This window comes from Pelodiscus sinensis, chromosome 17, assembly GCF_052426305.1.
Source record: "Pelodiscus sinensis isolate ZL-2025 chromosome 17, ASM5242630v1, whole genome shotgun sequence".
Taxonomy (NCBI): domain Eukaryota; kingdom Metazoa; phylum Chordata; order Testudines; family Trionychidae; genus Pelodiscus; species Pelodiscus sinensis.
The window spans coordinates 10,879,090-10,905,771 of record NC_143068.1 but is presented as its reverse complement, the minus strand read 5'-3'; the positions used below and the strand labels follow the sequence as shown (position 1 = coordinate 10,905,771).

Below are 26,682 nucleotides of genomic sequence, written 5' to 3'. Positions count from 1 at the left end.
CTCTTGAATTTGTATGCTCACTTTTGCCTGTGCAATTGACAGTAGAGGTGGGGGAAGGGAAGGAACAAAGCGCATGCAGAGGTGTTTTGTGCGTGCACACCAGTGGCCTGGTTGGTTGTGCAAAAGGCTGCCTACACACTGTGGCTGTGTCTACACTGGCAAGTTATTCTGGAAAATCAGCCGCTTTTCCGGAAAAACTTGCCAGCTGTCTACACTGGCCGCTTGAATTTCCGGAAAAGCACTGACGATCTAATGTAAAATCATCAGTGCTTTTCCGGAAAAACTATGCTGCTCCTGTTCGGGCAAAAGTCTTTTTCCGAAAAACTGTTCCGGAAAAGGGCCAGTTTAGACAGCACAGTAGTGTTTTCCGCAAAATAGCCCGATCACGAAAATGACGATCGGGGCTTTTTTGCGGAAAAGTGCGTCTAGATTGGCCACGGACGCTTTTCCGGAAAAGCGTCCTGCCAATCTAGACGCGCTTTTCTGAAAATGCTAACGGAAAACTTTTCCGTTAAAAGCATTTCTGGAAAATCATGTCAGTGTAGACGTAGCCTAATAGTGGCATGCCCGGTCCGGGGTGGGGGTACAATCAGCCGCATGCATAACAGTGGGCGTCTGGATTTGGAGGCCAGTGCTGAAAAGGGAAACTCTTTGTCTCACTTTTGGTTCTGGAAGGAGCCCTAAGGACTCTCTGCAAGGAGGCTGCCAGGAACAAAGGGAAAAGACTCGCCTGCCCACACATCATCTGTGATGGATGACCCCGGGGCATCTCAGAAGAATATTTTCCTTTGAAGTACTGCTGCTCATAGAATCATAAGGTTGGAAGAAACCTCAGGAGGTCATCGAGGCCGACGCCCTGCTCAAAGCAGGACCAACCCCACCTAAATCATCCCAGCCAGGGCTTTGTCAAGCCAGGACTTAAAAACCTCTAGGGATGGAGATTCCACCCCCTCCCTAGGGAACCCATCCAGTGCTTCATGACCCTCCTAGTGACATAGTTTTCCCTAATATCCAAGCTAGACCTCCCCCACTGCACCTTGAGACCATTGCTCCTTGTTCTGCCATTTGTTGCCATTGAGAACAGCCTCTCTCCAGCCTTTTTGGAACCTCTTTGGTAGTTGAAGGCTGCTATAAAATCCTCCCCTCAGTCTTCTATTCTAAATTAGCCCAGTTCCCTCAGCCTCTCCTCAGAAATCATGTGCTCCAGCCCTCTAATCATTTTTGTTGCCGGCTGCTAGATTTTCTCCAATGTGTTCACATCCTTTCTGTAATGGGGGGCCCGGAACTGGAAGCAATACACCAGATATGGCCTCACTAGTGCCAAATAAAGAGACCTTCCCCTTTCCACCCCCTGACATCCCCAGAGACCAAGTGTGCTTTGAGCCGGAGCACCTGCTGCGAGCTAGCACCCTTATAAAATGGGCAGAGCGCACTGAGTGAGCAGCAGAGGGAGTTTGCCTGGGAAGCGTCTGAGAGGAGCTCAGATGAGTGTGGCAGTAATGTTGTGAGCCGGTGGGGTGAGTGTCCAAGTGCCTGTCTACCTGTCTTATCTACTATTCTCCATGCAATTCCATGCAAAGCAGACACTATGCTCCAGATTAATGTTCATTGCGGGGTTCTGTTTAATGTTCATTGCTCCTGTTTCATTGGTCCCTACACGCCCTCTGCTGGAGCCAGCAGTATATACCTTCTGCCAGTGGTTGGCCAGGCTGTTCATGGTACCCGTCTTCTGCGTCTCTGCTAGCTGCTTTGTCTGTGCTGGGTTTCCAGCTGACGGGGGAGAGTAAAGCCAATGGGGAGTCGGGGGTGGAGCTGCTTTCTCTGGAGAGGGCTCTTTGGTGCTTTGATCGGTCCCTGTTGCAATGCAAAGGAATGGAAAATGAGGTGAGACGGAAACTACCACTTCGAAGGCTGCCCCATGTGCCAGCGTTACACTGGGCTGTATTAACGGATATGCGACAACTCAGAGCCCTGGGAAACAAGACGATTGGGCTTCCTGAGCACTTGTGGAAACATCTTCCCTTTCAGCTCCCCACAACTGAATGTCATGCTGAGGTTTGCTCTGAACCAATACACCACCCCGAGACACAGAGGGGAGGGCAAAAGGGGCAGTTTGCCCCATGCCGCCTGTTTGAGAGGGCTCCCAAAATGAAAGAGGGGAGGCCAGGTCTAATTTGTGTGAGACTCACGGCAACCTGGCACCTGGAGTTGTAGTGTCACTCAGGTTTGGCACTGGCTATCAAGAGAGTGGGCAGCAACATGCCCTCCCCAGCCAGGACCAGAGTCCACTGTCACTGCCATTCGCCTCATCCTGCTGAGCCTCAGGTGACCTACTAGGCCGAGAGCCTGGAGGTAAGAGCAGGGTCAAAGGCTGGGGATGCTGCCCTCAACAGTGCTGTAGACTAGGGAGTGGTGGGGTCCAGAGTGCCTCCCCCTCCCCCCCGCCTGGACCCAGGGAAGTTTCCCCATCCCCACAGGGAATGCTGTGACCCCATACACCTGGGCTTTCTCTGACCTTCCATCCCCTCTCCTTCCTCTTCAACTCTTTCATATCCATGGTAACGTTTTGGAAAGGGGGTGGGGAGTGTCTCAGGTTCAGAGTGTGCCCTAGGCACCTCAAAACCCCATGGCAGTCCTGACACCATCTCAAAACAAAACTCAGCGGCTCAGTCATCTATGCAAAATTTCATAGGCAGCCATGGCCTTGGTGTGAATTCAGTGCAAACCAGTTACGGGCCCATGTCCTCACAAAGTTCTGGGACAAATGTGGCGACTCTGCAAAGATTTCAGTTTAGCCATACAAAGCCTCAATGCAGGGAGGTTTTGGTACAAACTTTGGCACAGCTCTAGCTCGGTGAGTCAAGCCAGTTCCAGGCCTAGAAACCTCTGCAGTCATGTGAGAGATGCCAGGTACAATAGTGAGCATTCTTGTTAAACCGAGGAAACGTTTTGGCTTCCAAAGCAAACATGTTTCTCCACTGATCTCTTTGTGATCATTTCTACGGGCTTTAAACCCTTAAGGAATGAGCTGATTTGTGTATGTTGGCTAACCTGACATGGTACTTGGGTTTCACCAAAGCGCTGTGCTAGGTCACTACTTGTAGCAAACATCCTCCCCACCTAACCCCTTCCGATTCTCTTTCTCGCAGTTCACTTTCCCATGTGAAATGTGATCCATTTCCTGCAGATCCACTCTAATGACTCAGAATTCTGCCTTTGCCCAAGGTCCCGATGGCTTTGCCAAGAGGTGTTAGATCTCGAGGGGTGACACAGTGTGGGAACGGAGGTAAAGCTGGTGCTATTAAAAACCAAGAGTTAAATCCTGCCCCCGTTCGATTGGCAAAATGCCCATCTCCCATCAGTGGGGCCAGGATGTCACCCCAGGTAATTAGTATGTTAGCAGTGGTGCGCTGTGTGCATGCTGGGCATGTAACAAGTGCCAGGTGGTCCTCAGGGGTTGAGGATACACTTGCAGTCGGTGGTAGGGGTTCACTCTCCTGTTCATTAGTAGGGCAACCACTGTTCAGCCAGAGAACCAGACAAAGGGGACCCAGGCTCAGGAAATTCCCTGAACTTTGTATGAACCCCATCCCCATTCCACCCCCTGCATCACCAGGTGGAAAGCATTGATCCTGACTGGTTCCAACGATACTGCAGACGAACACTTTGTAAAGGCCTCCATCATATGCAGGCGGACAGATGACGAGGGAAGAAACAGGAAGCTCATAGGAGGAAGTTGGACTAAAACCAATGGTGCAAACTGTACAGGGATCTCCGCTTCCTTGGACAGGAGGTTCTCATCCTGGGTTGGCTCAACTGTGTGCCAATTTCTTAGGGGAGCCGTCGGGCAGCCCAACACCACCCAGTGAATTAAACCTGGAACAGAGCTTACTCTAGACTTCGGAGCCTCTTCAGTTCTTCCTTCAGGTTTTTATTTTCCTCCTTCAGCCTGTTCATTTCATTACCTGCGGAGAGAGGTGGTGAGTGAGGCAGGTTAGCGATTGGACGTGAACTCAGCTGGGCAAGATGCTGGGAGAGGAAAGCCTCTCTTCCTAAAAAAAGGAAGTTTACGCAGTTTTTCGAAAAAGGGTTTTTTCCAAAAACATTGTGTCCACCCTACTTTCATTTTTGGAAAAACCCACTTTTGAAAAAGTGATTGGAAGAAGATATGCAAATTAGTGAAAAATTGGCATATCTCCTTTTGAAAAAAACCCGTAGTCTAGACACACCCTTAAGGTAAGCCAACTCTAGCTATGTATTCTACGCACCTGGAGTTGCGTACCTTAAGTCGACTTTCCAGGTCTAGGGTCGACATGGCCTAAGTCGAATGCTCCAGTTTCCCTCCACCATTAGAAATGTGCACAATGAGCATTCCAGACCCATGTGGCAAAGGCGGGAATTTCTACCATCCCTTAAATACTGAAGCCATGTCTATATTTACTGGCAGATCCACGCTCCAGAGGTTGATCTTCTGACGTTAGAATTAGTGGGTCTAGCAAGGATCCACTAAATCAAATGCTGAGGGCTCCCCTATTGGTGCTGGTACTCCTACTCCTTGCGAGGAGTAAGGGAAGTCAATGGGAGCATTTCTCCCCTTGACCTCCCGCTGTGGGGATGGCGCCAGAGTTCAAACTAACAAAGCTGGAGTTGCGTGTCTTAATTTGAACTTCTCCTATAGACCTGGCTGGAAGGTTACTATCTATTGACTTTGTTTCTTATCTGCTTCATTTTAACTACCCAATCTTCATATACTTACTGATTCTCTCTAGCTCTCTGTCTCCCACCCCCTTTCTTTTTTTTCCCTCCCCTTCCCCTCTCCTATTTATTTTGGGTGTGCACGTCCTAAAATCATAACTCTGGTCATCTGAAGAAGTGGGCTGTGCTCACGAAAGCTCATGATACTATCTACATGTTTTGTTAGTCTATAAAGTGCTACCAGACCATTTGTGGTTTTTTTCTGTAAGGATATGTCTACACTTGCTCCCTAGTTCGGACTTGGGATGCAAATGGAGCATACAAAAATTGCTAATATTTAAATCCCACGCTTAGTTAGCATATTCGCGGCCGGCCGCCATTTTGGATTCAGGGTATTGCGAAATAAGTTGCCCCATGAAGACGCGTTATTCCGAGAGAAAACCCTTCTCTTGGAATAACTGTTATTCCTCGTGCAATGAGGTTTAACAGATATTCCGTGTGAAGAGTTTTCTCTCGGAATAACGCATCTACACAGGGCAACTTATTTCGCAATACCATGAATCCAAAATGATGGCTGGCCGTAAATATGCTAATTAAGCATGAGATTTAAATATTAACAATTTTGGTATGCTCCATTTGTATCTCTAGTTCGAACTAGGGAGCAAGTGCAGACATACCCTAACAGACTAACTCGGCTATCCCCTGAAGTTCCTGGCTGTAGTTGACCTGGCTGTTCATTGCCTTCTATCTCCCCCTGCTGGAGCATTACAAAATACATGGACTAAAATGCCTCTGTCTGCCTACATATACACATTATCTATGGTGATGTCACAGCTGGGAGTTGTAACTCTTGAAGGCAGCATGCCCTCTGGAAATGGCCCTAGAGCATCTGTCTGTGGGTCTGGCTCTACAGTCTCTCTCCTGCTAGCATCCTCTTCTGGAAATGATCCTTCCAGGAATGGCCAGGAAGACAGCAGTAACTAGGAAGCTCAGGCTGATCCCCTCTTAGTAAACAGACAGCATCTCCTCTCCATCATAGTCCCTGCTTCACCCTCACCCTGATGGCACCCCTTGCTGTCACATACACTGGCAGTCGAAGCATGTGCTTGCCGTGCAATGTGGATATGAAAGTATGTTAAGTATGACAAGGATTCCTCTGGGCAGGTCTTTGGGATGAGACCATGAAACGGAAGTCTGCTTTGTCTACCAGGACGTTAAAATCCAGATTTCCAAAAGAGTCTCAAGTCCCTTTCCTTCTCCCAAAGAATTCTGGGATCTTTAGGGTGAAAAGTGTGTGCTTCTTCATGATTGCTACAAGCCAAGTGGCAATGATGGACCAGGAGAGAGATAGCTACAGTACAAAGGAGATATATGACACCAGTGTCTGGCTGTTACACCTGTGTGAAAGTGACACTTGAGGTACAGGAGCAAGGAAGATCAACACATAGGCTACGTCTACACTGGCATTCCTTCCGGAAAAGGGATGCTAATGTAGCACGTTGGAATAGGCAAATCCGCGGGGGATTTAAATATCCCCCGCGGCATTTGCATTTACATGGCTGCCGCTTTTTTCCGGCTTGGGGAAAAGCCGGAGAAAAGCGCCAGTCTAGACGTTATTCTCTGGAAAATAAAGCCTTTTCCGGAGGATTTCTTATTCCTACTTGAAAGCTGTTTGTCAGCTCAATGCACTAGTCTGGACGCTCCCGCGCCAACCTGAAAGCTCTTTATCGACCTCCCTGTTATGCCTCGTATGATGAGGTTTACCGGGGAGGTTGATAAAGGGCTTTCATGTTGGCAGGGGAGCGTCCAGACTGCCCCGATCTGCCGACAAACAGCTGATCAGCAGAGCGGGGCAGCCATTTAAATTTAAATGAAGCCGCGATTATTTAAATCGCGGCTTCATTTCCCTTTGCCGAACAAACAAATCTATATGGCTCCGTTGACGGAGCCATGTAGTTTAGACGTACCCTTTGATACAATCTCTGGAGTTTATAAGAAATGTTGATTTTCCTAGGCCTAGCTATTCAGATTTTTACCCCTGACATTTGGTCATTGACCCTGCAGGATTGCACAAGCAATTGTTCCCACATGATCTGCAGACATTTAAGGTACAAACATGCAAAATGCCAGCAGGACAGAACGGAAGGTCTGTTTAGAGTCTGTACTTACTGAGGATGAAGATGTGCTGAAGACTCTGGAAGTGGGAGTTTTCATACTCATTTTGCTTCTTTTTGGCGAGCTCTTGAGCAACCATGCATCTGTCACAGAGACCTGCTCGCAACCTTAACGAAAAACCAGAGAGCCAAGAAGCGAAGTTACCCTTTTGTGGTCATATGAGCCAATGAAACAACCCCACCTGCATCGGGAGGCAGATCTACAGTCCCATGAAAGGGCGAAATCTGGCACTCATGGCAGTGATATGCTGGGCAAAAATCCACATGTCTAGTTTAGTGAGCCACTCTACATAGTGTGTAGAGCAGTGGTGGGCCACAACCGGCCTGCAAGCCAGATGACATGCACCAGGATTAGCCTCTGGTGGGCCGCAGCCACTGTCTTTACCTGTGCCTCTGCAGGTATGGGCGTTTACAGCTCCTGCTGGCTGCAGATCACTGTTCCCAGCCAAAGGGAGCTGTGGGAAGTGGTGTCCTGGTCCACGCTACTTCCCGCAGCTCCCATTGACTGTGAAGGGTGATCTGCAGCCAACGGGAGCTGCAAGCACTTGTACCTGAGGAGGCACAGGTGAAGACAGGGACTGTGGCCCACCAGAGGAGCTACAGGTAAATAAAGTGGCAGAGGCTCGCCCAGGCAAACCACCTCTGTCTTATTGCCCACCCAGGTGTACAGATACCCAATTCTTCCCTATAGCGATCACACGGAGACATGAGTTTTCAAAGCCGATAGTAAGGCAAGTGAAAGAAGTTTCAATACACTCCATGGACCAGATTAAGTCTCCGTTACACATACTCATAGAAACATAGGGCTGGAAGGGACTTCAAAATATCATCTAATCCAGAGCTGTCCCTAGAAGTTTTGTGCCCTATGACACCCCCTGTGTGGGGAGGTCGAGCTGAAGGCTGTGGGAGGGTGAGGGGCAGGAGACCTGGGCAGGGAGGCAGCAGGGTCGGGGCCCACCCCACACGCGTGGGTGGGAAGCAGGGTGACCACTCCACTCCCTCAGCTCCTAGCTGTGTCACTTGGGGGAGGAGGCTTGAGGGAAGCGGTGGGACCGCCCCTACACTCACCCACAGTGGGAAGCAAAGCAATGCGATTGGAAGTTGGTGGAGCAGAGCGGGCCAGGGTGAATGTGAGGGTGGGCTTCCCCCACCCAACCCCTGCTACCAGGCCATGTCACTGAGGGAGAGGGCTTGGAGGAAGAGGTGGCATGGGGGCAGCGAGTGGGTGGAGCAGGGGCAGGAAGAGGTGGGACAGGGCAGAGCAGGGATGGAGCAGTGGAGTGATCTTTGCCCCCTCCCCCAGGGATGGCCCTGCTGTGTGCTGTCCATGGGAAATAGGGCCGGCACCAACGTTGGTGTCACCTACTGTGCTGCCTAAAGCACCACAAAATTGGGGGGCAATTTGGTGCTGCAAATTTTGTGGTGCTCTGTGCATCTGTATATTGGTAGGGACGGCCTCTGCAGTCTATCCTCCTGTGCTGAGGCAGGACCAGGTAAACCTAGACCATCCCTGACAGGGGATTGTTCAACCTGTACACCACCATGAATGGGGATTCCACAACCTCCCTTAGTAGACAATTCCAGCGTTTAGCTACCTTAGAGTTAGAACATCTAACCCTAGATCTCCACTGCTGTCAATTAAACTCATAAGAAAAGTCCTACTAGGTCAGACCAAAGGTCCATCTAGCCCAGTATCCTGTCTTTCAACAGCAGCCAGTGCTAGGTGCCCCAGAATAGGAAATCATCACGCAATCCATTCTCTGCCACTCAGTCTCAGCTCCTGGGAGTCAGTGATTTAAAGACTCATAAGAACAGCTATACTGAGTCAGACCAAAGGTCCATCTAGCCCAGAAGCCTGTCTGCCGACAGTGGCCAGTGCCAGGTGCCCCGGAGGGGGTGGACTGAAGACAATGATCAAGCAATTTGTCTCGTGCCATCCATGTCCAGCCTCTGACAAAGAGAGGCCAAGGACACCATTTTATCCTCTGGCTAATAGCCTTTTATGGACCTAACCTCCTTGAAATTATCTAGCTTCTCTTTAAACTCTATTATAGTCCTAGCCTTCACAGCCTCCTCTGGCAAGGAGTTCCACAGGTTGAATACACGCTGTGTGAAGAAGAAATTTCTTTTATTAGTTTTAAACCTGCTACCCATTAACTTCATTTGATGTTCTCTAGTTCTTCTATTATGGGAACTAATAAATAACTTTTCTTTATTCGCCCTCTCCACACCACTCATGATTTTATAGACCTCTATCATATCCCCCCTCAGTCTCCTCTTTTCCAAACTGAAAAGTCCCAGTTGCTTTAGCCTCTCCTCATATGGGACCTGTTCCAAACCCCTAATCATTTTTGTTGCCCTTTTCTGAACCCTTTCCAAGGCCAAAATATCTTTTTGGAGGTGAGGAGACCACATCTGTACACAGTATTCAAGATGTGGGCGTACCATAGTTTTATACAGGGGCAGTAAGATATTCTGTGTCTTATTTTCTATCCCTTTCTTAATAATTCCTAACATTCTATTTGCCTTTTTGACTGCCGCCGCACACTGTGTGGACGTTTTCTGAGAACTATCCACGATAACTCCAAGATCTCTTTACTGATTTGTCATAGCCAAATTAGCCCCCATCATATTATATGTATAGTTGGGGTTATTTTTTCCAACGTGCATTACTTTACACTTATCCACATTAAACTTCATTTGCCATTTTGTTGCCCAATCACTTAGTTTTGTGATATCTTTTTGAAGTTCTTCACAGTCTGCTTCTGTCTTGACTTTCTTGAACAGGTTAGTATCATCCGCAAACTTTACTACCTCACTGCTTGCCTCTTTTTCTAGATCATTTATGAATAAGTTGAATAGGATTGGTCCTAGGACTGACCCTTGGGGGACACCACTAGTTACCCCTCTCCAATCTGAAAATTTACCATTTATTTACCTACCCTTTGTTTCCTGTCTTTTAACCAGTTCTCAATCCATGAAAGGACCTTCCCTCTTATCCCATGACAATGTAATTTACACAAGAGCCTTTGGTGAGGGACTTTGTCAAAGGTTTTCTGAAAATCCAAGTATACTATATCTACTGGATCCCCCTTCTCCGCATTTTTGTTAACCCCTTCAAAGAACTCGAAGGGTATGTCTACACTACCACCCTAGTTCGAACTAGGGTGGTAATGTAGTCAACCGGAGTTGCAAATGAAGCCCGGGATTTGAATTTCCCAGGCTTCATTTGCATATTGCTGGGCGCTGCCATTTTTAAATGTCAGCTGGAGCTCGGAGTAACGGTAGTTCGGACTAGGAAGCCTAGTCCGAACTACCTAGTTCGTGCCGCGTGTAGCAGCACGCCTATTAAACCGGCTGCCTATTAATTATTTTGGATGTCCATATAAAACATAAACCAGGAAGTGATAAATAACACTCCCCTATTCAGTTCCCACTCCATTCATCATTTCACAGACCTCTATCAAATCCTTAGTCACCTCTTTTCTTATCTGAAGAATCCTAGGCTATGTCTACACTCGCGGCTTCTTGCGCAAAAACATCTTGCGCAAGTGTTCTTGTGCAAGAACTCTTGCTCAAGGAAACGTCCACACTGCCATGTGCGAGCTGTGCTTTTGCGCAAGAGCGCCCATGGCAGTGTGGATGCTCTCTTGCGCAAGAAAGCTCTGATAGCCATAGGGCTTTCTTGCACAAGAAATCCCTGCTGAGCGTCCACACTGCCCTCTTGCGCAAGAGCTCCTGCGCAAGAGGGCTTACACCTGTCAAAAAAGAGCATAGCTCTTGCGCAAGGAACTACCTCTTACCACGCCGTACTGTAAATTTACTTGCGCAAGAGCAGGCGGGCAGTGTGGACGCTCTGCAGATTCTTGCGCAAGAATGGCCGTACTTGCTCAAGAAGCCGCGAGTGTAGACATAGCCTTAGTTTTTCTAATCTCTCTTCCTTCAGAAATTGTGCCGGGCCCCATTCCTTTTTGTTGCTCTTCTCTGTGGTATTTCCAGTTCTAATTTTTGAGAGAGGCAACCAGATTGGTGTGCAGTAGTCAAAGCGTTGCCATGCCATGGATTTGTTAGCTACCTTCCGGTGAACTGGTGCAGCAATAGGTCACATACCAGAGTTAGTTCTGCAATTTCACATTTGAGTTCCTTCAGAATCCTTGGGTGAATACCCTGGGGTCCCGGTGACGTATTACTTCTTGTCATTGGCAGCAGGTAGAATACAACCTCTGGCATTGCTCTGGCTGCCGAACTCCCAGCTGTGGGGCTTTGGGGAGCAGTTTTGGATTTATCGTGATGCTCTATACACGTTTCAGAGAGGTTGGGGAGGCAATATGTGATACTGCCTCCTCAGTCGCTCTGGAACCTGCAGCAAATGCTTCTTCTAGGGAAGAGACATGCAGGGACACATGTTTTTCTCCGGGTGGCTTGAGGTCTGGGGTGAGGAGGCGTGGCTACAGCTGGTCCAGAACTCCAGGCAGGGGAGCTCAGGGCTTTAGCCAGCCTGGGGCTCCTCCAGCTGAAGGGGTCTTGGGTCTCCTTGGGGTGGGGGAGCTTCAGAGCTCTGGCCATGAGGCATGTGTGTTTTGGGGCTCCAGCTGGCTCAGGGCTTCTTCAGCTGAAAGGGGAGGGTGTCTTGTGGCTCCGGGGGGAAGGAGGTCTCAGGGGTCCTGCAATAGGGTGGGGTGGGGCATGTTTCAGTGTCCAGCTACCTTGAGTCTCCTCTGGCCAAGGGAGGTTCTTGGGATTGTGTCTGACTTAAGGCACCTCCAGCCAAAGGAGAGTCTTGTGGTTCCAGGGGAAAAGGATCTCCAGGCCCAGCCATCTGAGGGCTCCTCTGGCCAAGGGAGGATCTTGGGGCTCTGGCTGGCTCAGGGCTCCTGGGGCCAATGAGGGGAGCCCCAGGGCTCCTTTGATTATGTGTGTGGGTGTCTTGGGACTCTGGCCAGCTTGGGGCTCCCTCAGTGAAGGTGGGGAGTCTCAGGGCTCTGAACAGCTCAGGGCTCCTTTGGCTGAGGAGGTCGTCGAGACTCCACTTGCAGAGGGGTCAGAAGGGACAGAGCCGGGTCTAGCCTCCCCAGAAGGGGGCTCCACCCGTTACTCATGCTTATTGTCCTACCTTCAGCAGACATGGAAAATAATTGATCCCTGTTGCTGTAACCTATTTGAAGGTTCCCTTCAGTCAAGACTAAATATACCCAGTTTCCCTTTAGGTCAGGTTTCCTAAACCTTTTATCATTTCTTTTGCTTGCCTCTGGACTCTCCAATTCATCATGTGTGACACCCAAAGCTGGACAGCGGAGTCCAGCTAAGATAAGGTCTCGCCAACGCCAAGAAGAATGGGACAATTACCTCCTGTGCATTCCACATGGTATGTCTGTCAATCACAACCCTGCAATTGGAGGTACTGCAGTTACACTGGTGTAACTGAGAGCAGAGTCTGGCCCCATGGGTTCGCAATTTGCTAGCACTAGTTAGTGCTATCTTCCACTCCTTGCAATGGTGTTACAAAGAAGTTTTGTGTAGGCATGTACATTATTGGGCACAAAACAGCACTAGGTCAAACACACAAACACACACACTTCTTACCTGTTTTCTAACACTTTTACATTTTCTTTAAGAACCTTCTGCTGCTCCCTTAGCTGTTGGTTTTTAGCAAATAGCTCTTCCATTCTCTGGGCATCGCTGATCCAGGGGACAGCATGGGACAAAACAAGAAGGTTATTTGATTTACCCCAAACATCTGCTGCTTTGTTCCCAGTGTGCTGCCAGTAGCAGGATTCATCCACTAGCCCAGTCATGCCACGCCCACTATTATTATTACTCATCTATGATTGCTCTGTGGAGCAGTAAGTGCATTGGACAGATGGGGATATAAACAGATTCAGTACTGGCACCAGAGCAATTTAGTGCAAGGGTAACAATTCCCATGGGAGAAACAGGATGGGACACAAAAGGACACAGCCTGCTCTGAGCTCAAAAATTGGTGAACCAGAGGTGCACTGGTGAACGACTCTGTTAACAACAGGGGATGGAACCTGACTTAGGGCCCAGGGATAAATGATGAAAACTTCAACAGGATACAGATTTTGGGTACCACTGCTTGGTTTGTCATTTCCATGTAGTTAGGACTGGAAGGAACAAATTTTTACTGGAAATTGCTAATATATGTTAAATTCACTGTACACACAAACCAATGAAAAAAATATTTCAATTGGTAATAATCAGAATGCACAGGTAGGCACAGTAAGAAACATGCTGCTTGAGAATTTATTATAATTTAATGTAAGGTATATTTTGTATATTTTGTTTATTTTGTATATTTTGACACATGATATTGACAATTTGTCTTTTTGGAATATTGTCTACTGTGCTTAAATAATTATTGCCTGGCACCCTCATGCATAATTTCCTGACATGGTGAAGGTTTAAATGGATACAAATCAGGAAAAAATGCTTAAAACCAGAATTCTGCACAACTGTAAAATTTAAACTGATACAAATAAAGAATGCTTAAAAATAAACATAGATAGTATCCATCAAACTTATATAAAATAAAACACTGCCAAGCCTATATATATTGTATTGCAACAACAACAACCTCCCCAAACCTATGCATACACCTTAAGATTGCAAAATGACAATTACGCCGCAGGGGGCGTTGCATTAGTCTGTAAGTTTTCAAACAACAAGTAGTCCTGTGGCACCTTAGGCTGTGTCTAGACTACATGGCTCCATCGATGGAGCCATGTAGATTAGACAGATAGGCAAAGGCAAATGAAGCCGTGATTTAAATGATCGCGGCTTCATTTAAATTTACATAGCTGCCGCGCTGAGCCAACAAACAGCTGATCAGCTGTTTGTCGGCTCAGCCCGCTAGTCTGGACGCTCCCCTGCCGACATCAAAGCCCTTTGTCGGCAGCCCCGTTATTCCTCGTGGGATGAGGTTTACCGGGGCTGCCGACAAAGGGTTTTGATGTCGGCAGAGGAGCGTCCAGACTAGCGCACTGAGCCAACAAACAGCTGATCAGCTGTTTGTCGGCTCAGCGCAGCAGCCATGTAAATTTAAATTAAGCCGTGATCATTTAAATCGTGGCTTCATTTGTCTTTGCCAAAAAACCAAATCTACATGGCTCCATCGACGGAGCCATGTAGTTCAGATGTACCCTTAGAGACTAACAAAAGGGTCTCATGAGATGAAGTTCATTTTACTCTCGAAAGCTCATAATCCTTGTGACAGGGCATCTGCCCCGCACTGGCCTAGCAGGGGTTAAATCCAGCCCTGCGGGAGAGCTGGGGCTATGGCGCAAGCAGCTGTTGCATGTATCAGCCAATTAGGACCCAGCTGAGGGCTGTATAAATGGGGGCTCTTGGAGTGGAGGGGGGACACTCTTGCTCCCGCTGTGGAGCAGGAGGGACCTGGTTGCCAGGGAAGCTAGAGGCTTCCTGAGACAGAGTACAACGCGGGAGCTCTGGCTTGACCTCACTCTCAGGCTGCAGGGCCTGAGGCAAGGCCTGAGGATACTAGGGCTGCAGGGAGGCAGCAGATCCACAACCCTTGCCAATGATGAATGGCTACTTCAGACTGTGGTTTGCCCCTGACGCAGCAGCTAGATGACAACTAGCAGTCGGTCACTGAGTCAAGGTGGGTGCGTCTAGACTGGCAAGATTTTGCGCAAAAGCAGGTGCTTTTGCACAAAAACTTGTCAGCTGTCTACACTGACCACTTGAATTTGCACAAGAGCACTGACTTTGTAATGTACAAAATCAGTGCTTCTTGTGCAAATACTTTCATGCTCCCGCTCGGGAAAAAGCCCTCTTGCTCAAGACTACTGGCTAAAATGGCGATTGGGGCTTTCTTGCACAAAATCGTGTCTAGACTGGCCACGGATGCTTTTGCGCAAAAGCATCCGTGCCAATCTAGATGCGCTTTTGCAGAAAGGGCAGTATCCAGAGGGGAGGGGTGCTGCATTGTGGGAGGGACACGGGTCCTAATGTAAAGTGGCAGAACCACTAATAACAAGGAATAGCAGGTGAGACATCAGCACTGGAGTACCCTCTTCTGGGTGAACAGAGCTATTCCCGGAGTGACCAACAGATGGCGCTGGGGCGGTGAGTTGCACCACGTTACAATCCTATGTATTTTTGATAGTCTCGGAGGGCAGGTCTACTAGGAAATCATTTTGAATGAATCACATTTGACTTAATAACCCCTGATTTTACAAAATTGAAGCAGCATGTGCCCACTATGGGGAAATCTTGAAATCAGTCCGAAGCAGGCTCCGTTAATCTGGACATGCTACCTCAATTTAGAGCCCCAGGAAGCACCGGGGAGTAATTACTTCGAATGACTCTGGGGAATAGTTATTTCAAAATAGCAGCACCAGAGTGTCCACACTAACACTGTTTCAAAATAACTATTTCGAAATTAGCATTATTCCCCGAGGAAAGCAGGAGTACAGATTTCGAAATAACCAGCCCGTTATATTGAAATAATGGGCTTGGTAGTGTGGATGCTCTGCTTATAAATTTGACCTAAGGGGGGCTATTTCGAAATAACACCTTAGTGTAGCCCAGGCTAAGTCGCCACAGGACAACTTGTTTTGGTAGTAAAAGGTTTGAAAATGTCAAAATGGTAGGGTGGGAGAAGAATCTCTCTGGCTTAATCTGACTGAATGTGTTGCAAAGAGTTTTTAAACTCTCACGCCATGCCAGTGCAGTAGCTCAGAAGTTCTTCATGTGCCTCACTGCATCTTGATCAGTTCTGAATGGACAACTTGGTAAGTTGAACTGCCCTTGCTAGGAAAAACTGAAAAAACAACAAATAGTCTGGTAGCACCTTAAAGACTAACAAAACATGTAGATAGTATCATGAGCTTTCGTGGGTACGACCCCCTTGCTAGGTGAGTGATTCAGGGCACTGCTGATTGCGTTGAGGATTATATTAAAAGAAGTCTGGGTATGTCTACACTAGCCCCCTAGTTCGAACTAGGGAGGCTAATGTAGGCATTCAAACTTGCAAATGAAGCCCAGGATTTAAATATCGAGGGCTTTATTTGCATGTTCCCATCCAGTTGCCATTTTTAAATGCCACTAGTCTGGACTAACTGCCCGCGGCTACACGTGGCAGTTAAACGGTAATTCGAACTAAGTCCTGAGTTCGAATTACCTGCTACTCCTCCTGGAATGAGGTGTAGCAGGTAATTTGAACTAAGGACTTAGTTTGACTTGCCGTTTAACTGCCGCATGTAGCCGCAGGCAGTTAGTCCGGACTAGTGGCATTTAAAATTGGCGACCAGATGGGAGCATGCAAATAAAGCCCAGGATATTTAAATCTTGGGCTTCATTTGCAAGTTCGAATGCCTACATTAGCCTCCCTAGTTCGAACTGGGGGCTAGTGTAGACATACCCACAGTGAGTTTGCTACTGGACTTGCCCTCTTGTTCCAGTTTGTGGGTTTTAAACAAATATTAAGGGTGCCTACAGCCTAGGGTAGATGTCTCCAATGTTATGAGTAAATAGTGCAGCCTTTCCTCATCCCTCCAACAGAGCTTTACAACCACAGCTTAGAGTACAGAACAAAACTCGCTTTACTCACCGACACTTCTCGGTTGTCAGCTCTGTTAGCTTTGTTTGCAGTCCTGGAATAATTAATGAAGGCTCAGGAGATGGGTATTTATTGCAAATTATGTGACAGTTCAGAAACAGAATGTACTCCAATAACTTTTAGCAGAGCACAGCAACTTAAAAGGAAACCGTTAGTTTTAAAATCTCATTTCTGAAAAACAAGGTTCCCTGCCAACTTAGTTAGTTTATTATAATGGAAATAATTTTTAAAAAATGTCTGTTCCTTTATACCATTTACTATATTTGCATTCCCCTTTGCTAGGACAATGAAAGCAGTCTAGTCAGTTTTACTTTTGTTTCTAGCTAGTTATAAAACTTGTCATAAGAGCTGTGCAAAATATTTTCAATGCAGAGTAAATTTCCCCCTCCCCCTCCCCCGGACCCCTCTGCATTTTTCAGGTCACTGAATTCTGGATTGAATTTGGCAAATAGTATTGCCTAAAAATTGATTCCAAAGAAAAAAAAGTTTAGATTTTTCATTTTGAATTAATGCTTCCTTTAGAAATGTAGCTATATTAATGTATTAAAACAAAACAGGATGATAAACACTCCAAAATGAAACCAAATGAAAGCCTGAAAAATAATTTTTCTTTCTCCCCTCCCCCCTTTTTTGTTTCATTTGGGTGCTTTTCATCTGAAATTAATTTTTGTTTGGCTCTTGAACCAAAAACATCCAATGGTTTTCTTAGCTCTAGTTCTCACATTAGCAAAATTCTACACTCTTAGGCTTCAAACCATGTTGGCGATATTTGTAGCCCAAGTAGAATTCTTTTTCTTGATTGATTTAAAGATAATTTTTTAGGCACTATCTAAATTTGGAGTCTGAGTTGCTCAGAGTAGTCTTTAAAACAGTGGTTCTTAGCTAGGTGTATGTATAACGCTGAAAAGACACGGATCTTGGAGGAGGCACATGAACTTATGTAGATATTTGCCTAGTTTTTTACAACAGGCTATATAAAAAGCACTAGCAAAATCAGTACAAACTATAATTTCATACAATGAATTGTTTACACCGCTCTATACACTACAAACTGGAATCTAAGTAGTATATTTATATTCAAATTGATTTATTTTATAATTATATAGTAAAATGAGAAAGTAAGCAATTTTCAGTAGTAGTATGTTGTGACGCTTCTGCATTTTTATATCTGATTTTATAAGCCAACCAGTTTTAAGTGAGCTAAAACTTGGGGCTACACAAGACGAATTAGACTCCTGAAAGAGGTACAGTAATCTGAAAAGTTTGCAAGCCCCTGCTTTAAAATACCAGAGGGTGTAGAGTTAGAGCTGGTGAAACTGTATTTGTAATCCTGAATAGGTTAAAATATAACAGTTTTATCCAAAAAGCTGATGCTGGAAATGCCTTTAATACCGGAACCATGGGAAGTAGTATCATATGCTTTCTTTTCTTAATGGCCTTACTTTGAATAATGTACAAGTGGTTAATGCTTTAAAGAAACAAACAATTGTAACAAAGACTCCTCATCTCAACTAGTGCTGAGCTATCTTTCAGGATGGATTTTTGCTTCTTTCCTCTTCCTCTTTGATCATTTACTACAGGTTGAACCTCCCTGGTCTGACACCTGACCGGTCCTGAACAAAGGAATTTGCTGGACCAGGGGAGGTAATGTGTGCTGGAACTCCACTCTCCCTTGGACTTCAGGAGATCAGCTGCCCCCTGCCCTTCTAGTCCAGCAATACTTCTGGCCCTAGTTCAGGATCGCCAACAATGACGAACCAGAGACATTGCTGGACTAGGGAAGTCTGGATTCTAGAGGTTCAACCTCTATTCAAACGAGTGTCCAATGACTGCCTACCTGAAGTCAGATATCCTAATAGGTAAACTGCTTCCCATTTACACTCTTCTGCCAACTCCTTATTTATTTCCCAGACAGGTTATTTTAGACCAGATTGAAGGTCCAGCTGATAACAGCAGAGTGCTTCCAACAGAGGAAATTCAGTCTGATCTTGAAGCAGGAAGGGGACAGAAATAGGATTCTTAGTGCTGTGTTTTGCTTGGGTGGGAGTATTTCAGGAAAGATTCATTCTGCACTGCTTTGAACCCCCTACCCCCCATGCCTCCCAAGTGGCTGGAGAGAGGTGTACAATTACATCACACATGTGGGAAGCACGCTGAGCACAGGAAATCTGACAGCATAAAAATAACAACTACATGAGCTTCTTTTCATGGTATGAAGTGTTGCTGATTTCCACAGTAAACCTCATGTTCTGTAAGGCTCCCAGGGATCCGTCTGGTACATTTGTCACCCAGGCTATTTTAGTAGTTGTCATATGTTGGCACCCAACCCCCGAAGTGCTGAGATTTGCATCCTGGGACATCTGAAACCTTAGTGCTTCCTGAACGTGAAGTGGCCTGACCCCTCTATCACCAGCCTCTTCATTTTCTAGAGGATCTGATCCTGCCTCTATGCTTCCCACTGGCCCAGATCAATGACACTTCAGCTGAGCAGTAGTTTCTTCCCTAGGTTCTCTGCTCTGCAGACACGCCACCCCAGCCCAAGTTCTTTGGAACTAGATAAAAGGCTCTGACTTGTTTCCACTCTTAGCTTTAACAAAAAATTTACTTTTGCCTCTTTGCAGAAGTGATCCCGAGTGCCTTCTTACCTAGGACCTCTTTCTCATGAATTTCTTTGAGCTTATTCAAGAAGTCTGCAAAACTTTCGTTGGCCATGTTCAGGGTCTTCCCGCATGCCTCGGGGGTACGTGAATCTTCTGCTCCTAGTTCTAGGTTGGTGGTTTTCTTATTGTTCAGTTCTTAGCCCAAAACAAAACACAACACAGACACAATAGGATAATTAATAGTGTCCCCTCTGAATCACGTTTCACGTTTTTGCAAAGGTTGAAAAGCATGACAAGCATCTAAGCTATCCAAATGGAGAAAACCTCGTTTACTCAACCGTTAAAAAAACAAGCAAGTACATTAACATAAGAACGGCCGTACTGGGTCAGACCAAAGGTCCATCTAGCCCAGTAGCCTGTCTGCCGACAGTGACCAGCACCAGGTGCCCCAGAGAGGGTGGACCGAAGACAATGATCAAGCGATTTGTCTCCTGCCATCTCTCTCCAGCCTCTGACAAACAGAGGCCAGGAACACCATTTCTATCTTCAACATTTGGAGTCAGATTTTCAAAACCTGGTTTCCTTTTTTGTGCCCAGTTTGGGGGTACAAATAATGGCAGGCACAATTCTGCACTACAACATGCACTCACAGATGCTCTTTAGGACATTAAAAAGGCCCACTATCTGACCGCATCTGCAAACTGTGGGCTTTCTACATTGAAATGACATGACTTATGCCACTGCAATTAATTGCTTCCATAAATCTGGACTGGGAATTATTTGTTACTGCAAAACTATAGGTTTGAAAGGGAGACTCACAGATCAGCTAAAAATTGGATCCCTTTTCTATGGATAGAGATGATCAATTTGTATTGCTCTCTAAGGGTACGTCTAAACTACATGGCTCCGTCGACGGAGCCATGTAGATTTGTTGTTTTGGCAAAGGCAAATGAAGCCGCGATTTAAATGATCGCGGCTTCATTTAAATTTACATGGCTGCCGTGCTGAGCCGACAAACAGCTGATCAGCTGTTTGTCCGCTCAGCGCGCTAGTCTGGACGCTCCCCTGCCGACATCAAAGCCCTTTGTCGGCAGTCCCGATAAACCTCATCCCACGAGGAATAACGGGGCTGCCGACAAAGGGCTTTGATGTCGGCAGGGGAGCGTCCAGACTAGCAGGCTGGCCGACAAACAGCTGATCAGCTGTTTGTCGGCTCAGCGCGGCAGCCATGTAAATTTAAATGAAGCCGCGATCATTTAAATCACGGCATCATTTGCCTTTGCCTATGTGTCTAATCTACATGCCTCTGTCGTCAGAGGCATGTAGTCTAGACACAGCCTAAGGGTACGTCTACATATCAGGGCTATTTCGGGATACCAGACGTATCCTTAAATAGCTACCCCGCATCATTTGAACACGCCTGCTATTTCGAGATAGTGCGTCTGTTATTTTGGGACCTATTTTGGCATCCCTGTAACCCTTGTTCCATGAAGGTTAAGGGATGTCTCGAAATAGCGCGTTGTTTTGAAATATGGTACTGTGTAGATGCACCAAATTTCAAAATACGCTATTTTGAAATTCAATCAACATAAGATACATCAATCTGCATAGCGTAAATTGCATATCTTATTTCAAGTTTAGGATGTGTAGATACACACTAACTGAGTTTGATTAAAGTGGGTAGGTGGCTATTGCTGGAAAGGAGTGATAGGCTCTGCATGCATGTATGTGGGGAGGATGTTAATCTGCACATGGTGCAGCTGCTGACTGAAGAACCAGAATCAGAAGGAAGTCACTATAACAGCTGATCTCAACACCTGCCATGGAAGGAATCTGAAATGCTGCCTGTTCGCTTATCTCTTGCCTGGGGGCGGGAAGCAGACATGTACAATAAATGCAGCTGCAGCCTTGCTTTACTATGTCATCTTACATGCAGGGTTCTCAGAACGACCTTTCAGAACTCAGCCTTCTAACACTCTTATAAGATAGGGAGCGAAGAATTATCAGCCCATTTTACAGACAGGCACAGTGAGACTAAGAAAACTGCCCTAGGTCATACAGCAAACCTGAAAGGCAGAGAAAGAATCAGTTTCAGCTCTATTTAATTAAAAGACCTGAGTTAAAAAGCAGTTTCCACTCTAAGTGCCTCTCAGTAAATGCGATTTTTATACCCACATTAAAAAGGAGAATGGTCCATTGGTCAGAGGGGCATCTAGGAGTCCGGGATTTGGTTCTCTGCTCCCCTACAGCCTCTGATCTCCTCTGTGCCTCAGTTCCCTGTCTGTGAAATGGGGATAACCTTGCCCTGCATCATAGGATATCAGGAGGACAAATACCTTATAGATTGTGAGATGACCTTCCCCCCTCATGGGATGCGAGAGCCTGGACTCTGAGCCTGAATGTCTACACGACACCCCATTCCTCGGAAAACGCACATGCTCCTTTCTTTAAACTCCTGCTGAATCACATGACAGGCAGATAGCCCATAATTTTTTCCTGCCTCATCTGCTGTGTCAGGGTGCATCTACATTGCACCTGGAGCTTAAAATAAGCTACACAATTTGAGCTACGCAAATTGTGTAACTTATTTTGAGTCAATTTCGAAATTGGGCGCTGTCTACACAGCACTTATTTTGAAATAAATTGCTATTCAGAAATGTCCCTTACTCCTTGAGGAATGAGGTTTACAGGGATGTCAGAATAGCATGCCCATATTTTGAAATAATGGTATCCCAACATAGCGCTGCAGTGTAGACATAGCCTCACAGGGCCAGAGGAAAACAATCCGATATTCAGGGGCAAATAAAACTCTTTGGACATCACATGCTGTTATGTTCACAAAATAAACAAACAACCCAGAAAAAAATGTATGTTTATATTAAGCTCAGCTATCATAATCATTGAAAGTTACTGGCAAGAATCTTCAGTTAAAACTTTTAAGACAAGAATAATTTTTAAGTTGACACTGACCCTTTAATCCCTGAAGATATTTAGGGTTGCCAGATGGTTTAACAAAAAATATCGAAACCCTGCCTCCCCCCACAAAATGGGAAGAAATTCTGTTGAGAAAAAAAAAGCCCAGCAAAAGTTAATTCCTGGCCTGTTCTCCCTCCTCCCGCCCCATTTGACATGTCCAGTATTTTCTGAATTTTTTTTACCAGAGAGAAAGCACAAATACCGGTTCAAAACCAGACACTCGGCAACCCAAAAGATATTGATGTTGGCTCATCCTCTCCCTCACAAGCCACAATGTGCATATCAATTCCAGTGCACTGAAATAGTTATGTGCACCACTTCCCTATGCTACATGAGATCAGTAGTGATCAGTTATAATTACTGTAAGACGTATGTGAATGGAGATTTTTCCTTTAGATCAAGCACAAGGAGTCATATTCTAGCCCCGCTGTAGGTTTGATATTTTGGCTGGCCAGGGTGTGTGTGCAACCTGGCTACAACTACAGCATTCCCAGTTAGCCAAAGGTTTATTACAATCTCCTCCATGATTTCTGAAACTGAGAAAATGCATGTTATGAAAGGGAAGATGGCACAAGCTTTTGTCGTGTGAGCATTCAGATGAACACAGAGGTTGAGACAGCTTTATATTCTCTTTGCTGAAAATCACAGTGGATTTCTTGATAAACCTATATTAATTCCTGTGCAGAACAAAATGAACACAGCAAGTAGGAATGCAGCCATTATCCAAGCATAAATTAGTGAAGTTAAATATGAGAGAGAGAGAATATCAATATTTCCAAAAAGAAAGACATTAAAATAGACTGTAAGGGTATGTCTAGACTACAGGCTTTTGTCGACAGAGGCTTTGTCGACAAAGAGCATCTAGACTACATCCTGTTCTTTCAACACAGCAAGCTGCTTTGTCGACATGAGAGTATAGACGCAAAGGACAGTGTAGATGCCATAATGCCTTCTGTCAACAGAACTCTGTTGACAAAAGGCGTTATTCCTCATAGAATGAGGTTTACCACCGTTGACAAAACTGTCGAGTTCTGTCGACGTTATGTCGACAGAACTTGGCGGTAGTGTAGACGCAGGTATAGTTTTGTCGACAAAAGTCCACTTTTGTCGACAAAACCCTGTAGTCTAGACACACCCTAAGTGCCAATTTTTCTTAAGCAGTCTCTGATATTTTGTACCCACTTTTTGCATGCACCTCTAATTGACCTCCTCACTTACTACTTTGGAGTGGCCTGCTTGACATGTATAATTGTCTGCACTCATGAAAAAGCCGTGTTATCAATCAGCTGCATTTGCAAATCATGGCCATGCAAAATAGGAGGGAGAGTTTGAAGAGTTATTGGTAAAGGGGCTAGTATTCAAGGACTTAGGACTGCCCTTGTGAGCACAAATGACATGTTTAATTTGCATGCAGTTACCATGTTTAGACATGCAAAATGGGAACCTGCATGTGCAGCTGACCAGTTAGATGCATAATTGATCACAGTACTTGTATCTACAGAATAGACATTAAACTGCACACCCAAGCTCTTTGAATACAAGTCTCCAAATGTTTCACTTGCTCCATAAACAGCAGGGATCATACGGTCTTGGAGGGAAAATGCTTTATAATGATTATTTATTTTGCAACCCCTTCCCAAAGGCAATAAAGAACACACAGCCTGAAGCCCAGTTATCCAGGTATGACTGTCTGTCTGTAACACACCCAAAGTGTGTGCGTAGCCAGCCTAATCACATACTTTGCTGGGAGTTGTGGCTCACATAGCTTCCATATTTATTTGGAATTAATAACCACAAAACAGAATTAGGAACAGATCTATTATATGGTTGTTAAGCCTCAATAAGAGTACTCTAAAAAAGAGCTTATGTAACTCTCATATGGATTACCCCATCAAAGTGTCTATTAAATGACATCAATAGGAGTTACAGATGTGTGTCCAAGGGCAGAACTGGATTCTTCATTTTAAAGGGCTATCAAAATGTCCTCAGCTCCATATGCCTCTGTGGAAAAGCAGCATGGCCTAGGGAACAGAGCCGGGATCGGAGCCAGGGACTTCTGAGAAAAGCTGGGTGAATTTTTTCAACGGAAACTTTTCTTTTAGCAAAAGATGAAGATTCAATGACCAAGAAATGTTTTGAGAAGTTGTGTCGATTTCACTGGATTTTTCCAAATCTGCGTCCCAGCCTTCCAAATATCTGAAATCATTTTGACATTTTCAAAACCAACCGTTTCAATTGTTTAATTGAAAACGACTTTTTGTTTTGAAATGTCTTTTAATTTTATTTAAAACTAGAGGATTTACCCAGTGTTGCTCGGGTCCTTAACTCAATTTTTGGTTTTCTTCATTTGAGTCATTGTTCTGGGGTGGAGCTGGAGATGCGGGGTTCAATACACAGGCTGCCCCGGGGAGAGAGGACTACCCCAGCCCTCCGACACTGCAGCAGCTTGGGACAAGGTGAGATGTGCCCCTCCGTTTAGGAGCAATTCTTGAACAGACAGACACAGACAGACAGAGAGACTCGCTCGCTTACTCAAGGACACAAACTCTCTCAAATATGCAGTAGATATAAAACATGCTCACTGCTCAAAATCAAAACTTTTTTTTTTTACTTTTGATCTGCTGAAATTTTTTTCCTTTTCAGTTTGACCGTAAACAATTTCCTCGCTTTTTAGAAAGGCCCAAGGCTAAAAAAATCCATGATTTGCCATACTCTGTTTCTGAGTCCTTTGTCCTAAGTCACAGGATTGCCTGAAATATCCTGCCAAGGAAGTGTTTGCAGTGGGGGCAGAGTGGGAAAAGATCAGCTGACTTCTAGCTCTTTCCCATTTCTTGGGTCCTGGCAGGCAGCTGCCTTTTCACCTCCCACTGCCTCTGAAGCTTGAGTACAACCAGACAATGTGCTTGCTATACTCCCACTGCCTCTGAAGCTTATAAGTACAACCAGACAACATGCTTGTTACACATCACTGCTTGTGCAAACAGTGGGAGTTGCATGGAACTCCTGTATCAGAAGCAGCGCCAAGGGAAATAATGGCTTGGCCCAGCCCCACCCCAGTGTGCCGTTAATGGCTCACTTTGAATATTTGATCCATTCTTTTGGAAGGGAAAAAAATGTGGCAACAGCCGAGTGGTTGCAAACAGACCCAGGTGCTAGCACTAGTCTGGTAAGCTTTATGGAGCACAGAGTCCGGAATACGGCATATTTCAGGCCTGGCAATGCCTCATGGTCCCACCTTCATGATCTCAATAAGGGTATGTCTAGACTACATGACTCTGGTGACAGAGGCATGTAGATTAAGCTACCCGGCATAAGGAAATGAAGCCGTGATTTAAATAATTACAGCTTCATTTAAATTTAAATGGCTGCTGCGCTCTGCTGACCAGCTGATGATCAGCTGTTTGCCGGCAGATCGGGGCAGTCTAAACGCGCCATGGTCGACAAAGAAGCCTTTGTCGACCAGCGCAGGTAAACCTGGTTTCACAAAGCATACTTGTGCCGGTCGACAAAGGCTTCCTTGTCGACTTTGGCGCGTTTAGACTGTCTCGATCTGCCGACAAACAGCTGATCATCAGCTGGTCGGCAGAGCGCAGCAGCCATTTAAATTTAAATGAAGCCATGATTATTTAAATCGCGGCTTCATTTCCTTATGCCGGGTGGCCTAATCTACATGCCTCTGTCGCCAGAGGCATGTAGACTAGACACACCCTAAAAGTCCTGCCATGAGGGCAGGGGACTGGACTGCACCTGACCTCTCAAGGTCCCTGCCAGGCCTATGAGTCTACGTTACAGTAGGAAAGTCAGCCTTGGATGTGAGAGGAATGAAGAGAGGGATAAGGGACAACCATGAATTCAGTTATCCCAGACACGCGTGGGGGTTGGGCTTTCACGAACCCAAGGAGTGTGTTTTACTGACCTGCATCTGTGTCAGCCTTGTCCCCTATTTGTGTGGAGTGTGGACAACAGCCCACCAGACAGACGCTCGCCCATCTGCCCTCAACCCCACACAGCTGTGCCGATGCAGCGGTGGCCTGGGCTGCGTCTCAGGACTGCATGCATGCTAACGAGGGACTGGAATGAGTCAGGCGTATTTGCACTCGCAACCTGACTGGGTGCTGGATCCCAATTGCCCCATGATCCCATTCCTATTTCAAGAGCCGTCGCCTTTATGATGCATGACACAGTCCGCTCTCTGTGCCCGTTTTTGTGACTGTGGTAAACACACCTGGTGAAGGACTCTTTGCTTATCCCAATTAAGTCATCACGGTCAGTTTCTATAAAAGGGAAAAGCAAAATTGACTCACAATAAGAGAGATGTAGGGCTGAAAGGGGTCTCGACTAACCATTTAGTCTAGCTCCCCATCCTGGGGTCAGGTAGGCCCACTGATGGGGGGAGGGGAGGCAAAGAGAGCGACTGCCCCAGGGCCCGGTGATTCAACAGGGCCTGGAGGTCCCAGCCCTTCTGCTGCTACTATCCTTTAACTTGCTACCAGAGTGCTGAACAGCTGCCTGAGGAAGGCATGCCATCCTCCAGGCGGTGCTAAGGTCTGTCTAGCCTCAGCCACACCTCTTCTGCTTGAGGCACTGCCTCTTCTAGGGGCACAGAGCAGGCCCACCCCCCACATGCCCCAAGGCC

The 26,682-nt window shown here is 46.2% G+C and overlaps 1 protein-coding gene across 2 annotated transcripts in view; it reads right to left on the bottom strand.

Moving 5' to 3' along the window:
- Positions 1 to 26,682, bottom strand: part of RBBP8NL (RBBP8 N-terminal like) — a 62,173-nt gene that overhangs the window by 19,810 nt on the left and 15,681 nt on the right. For both annotated transcript variants that reach the window (XM_025186164.3, XM_014575086.4), the window contains exons 2-7: positions 19,116 to 19,265; positions 16,462 to 16,504; positions 12,453 to 12,548; positions 6,865 to 6,977; positions 3,893 to 3,965; positions 1,688 to 1,854 (exon numbers count right to left, since the gene is read on the bottom strand). In XM_025186164.3, coding sequence (XP_025041949.3) covers positions 1,688 to 1,854; positions 3,893 to 3,965; positions 6,865 to 6,977; positions 12,453 to 12,548; positions 16,462 to 16,504; positions 19,116 to 19,182 — 559 coding nt within the window. In that variant the 5' untranslated portion in view covers positions 19,183 to 19,265. The remainder of the gene's footprint in view (positions 1 to 1,687; positions 1,855 to 3,892; positions 3,966 to 6,864; positions 6,978 to 12,452; positions 12,549 to 16,461; positions 16,505 to 19,115; positions 19,266 to 26,682) is intronic.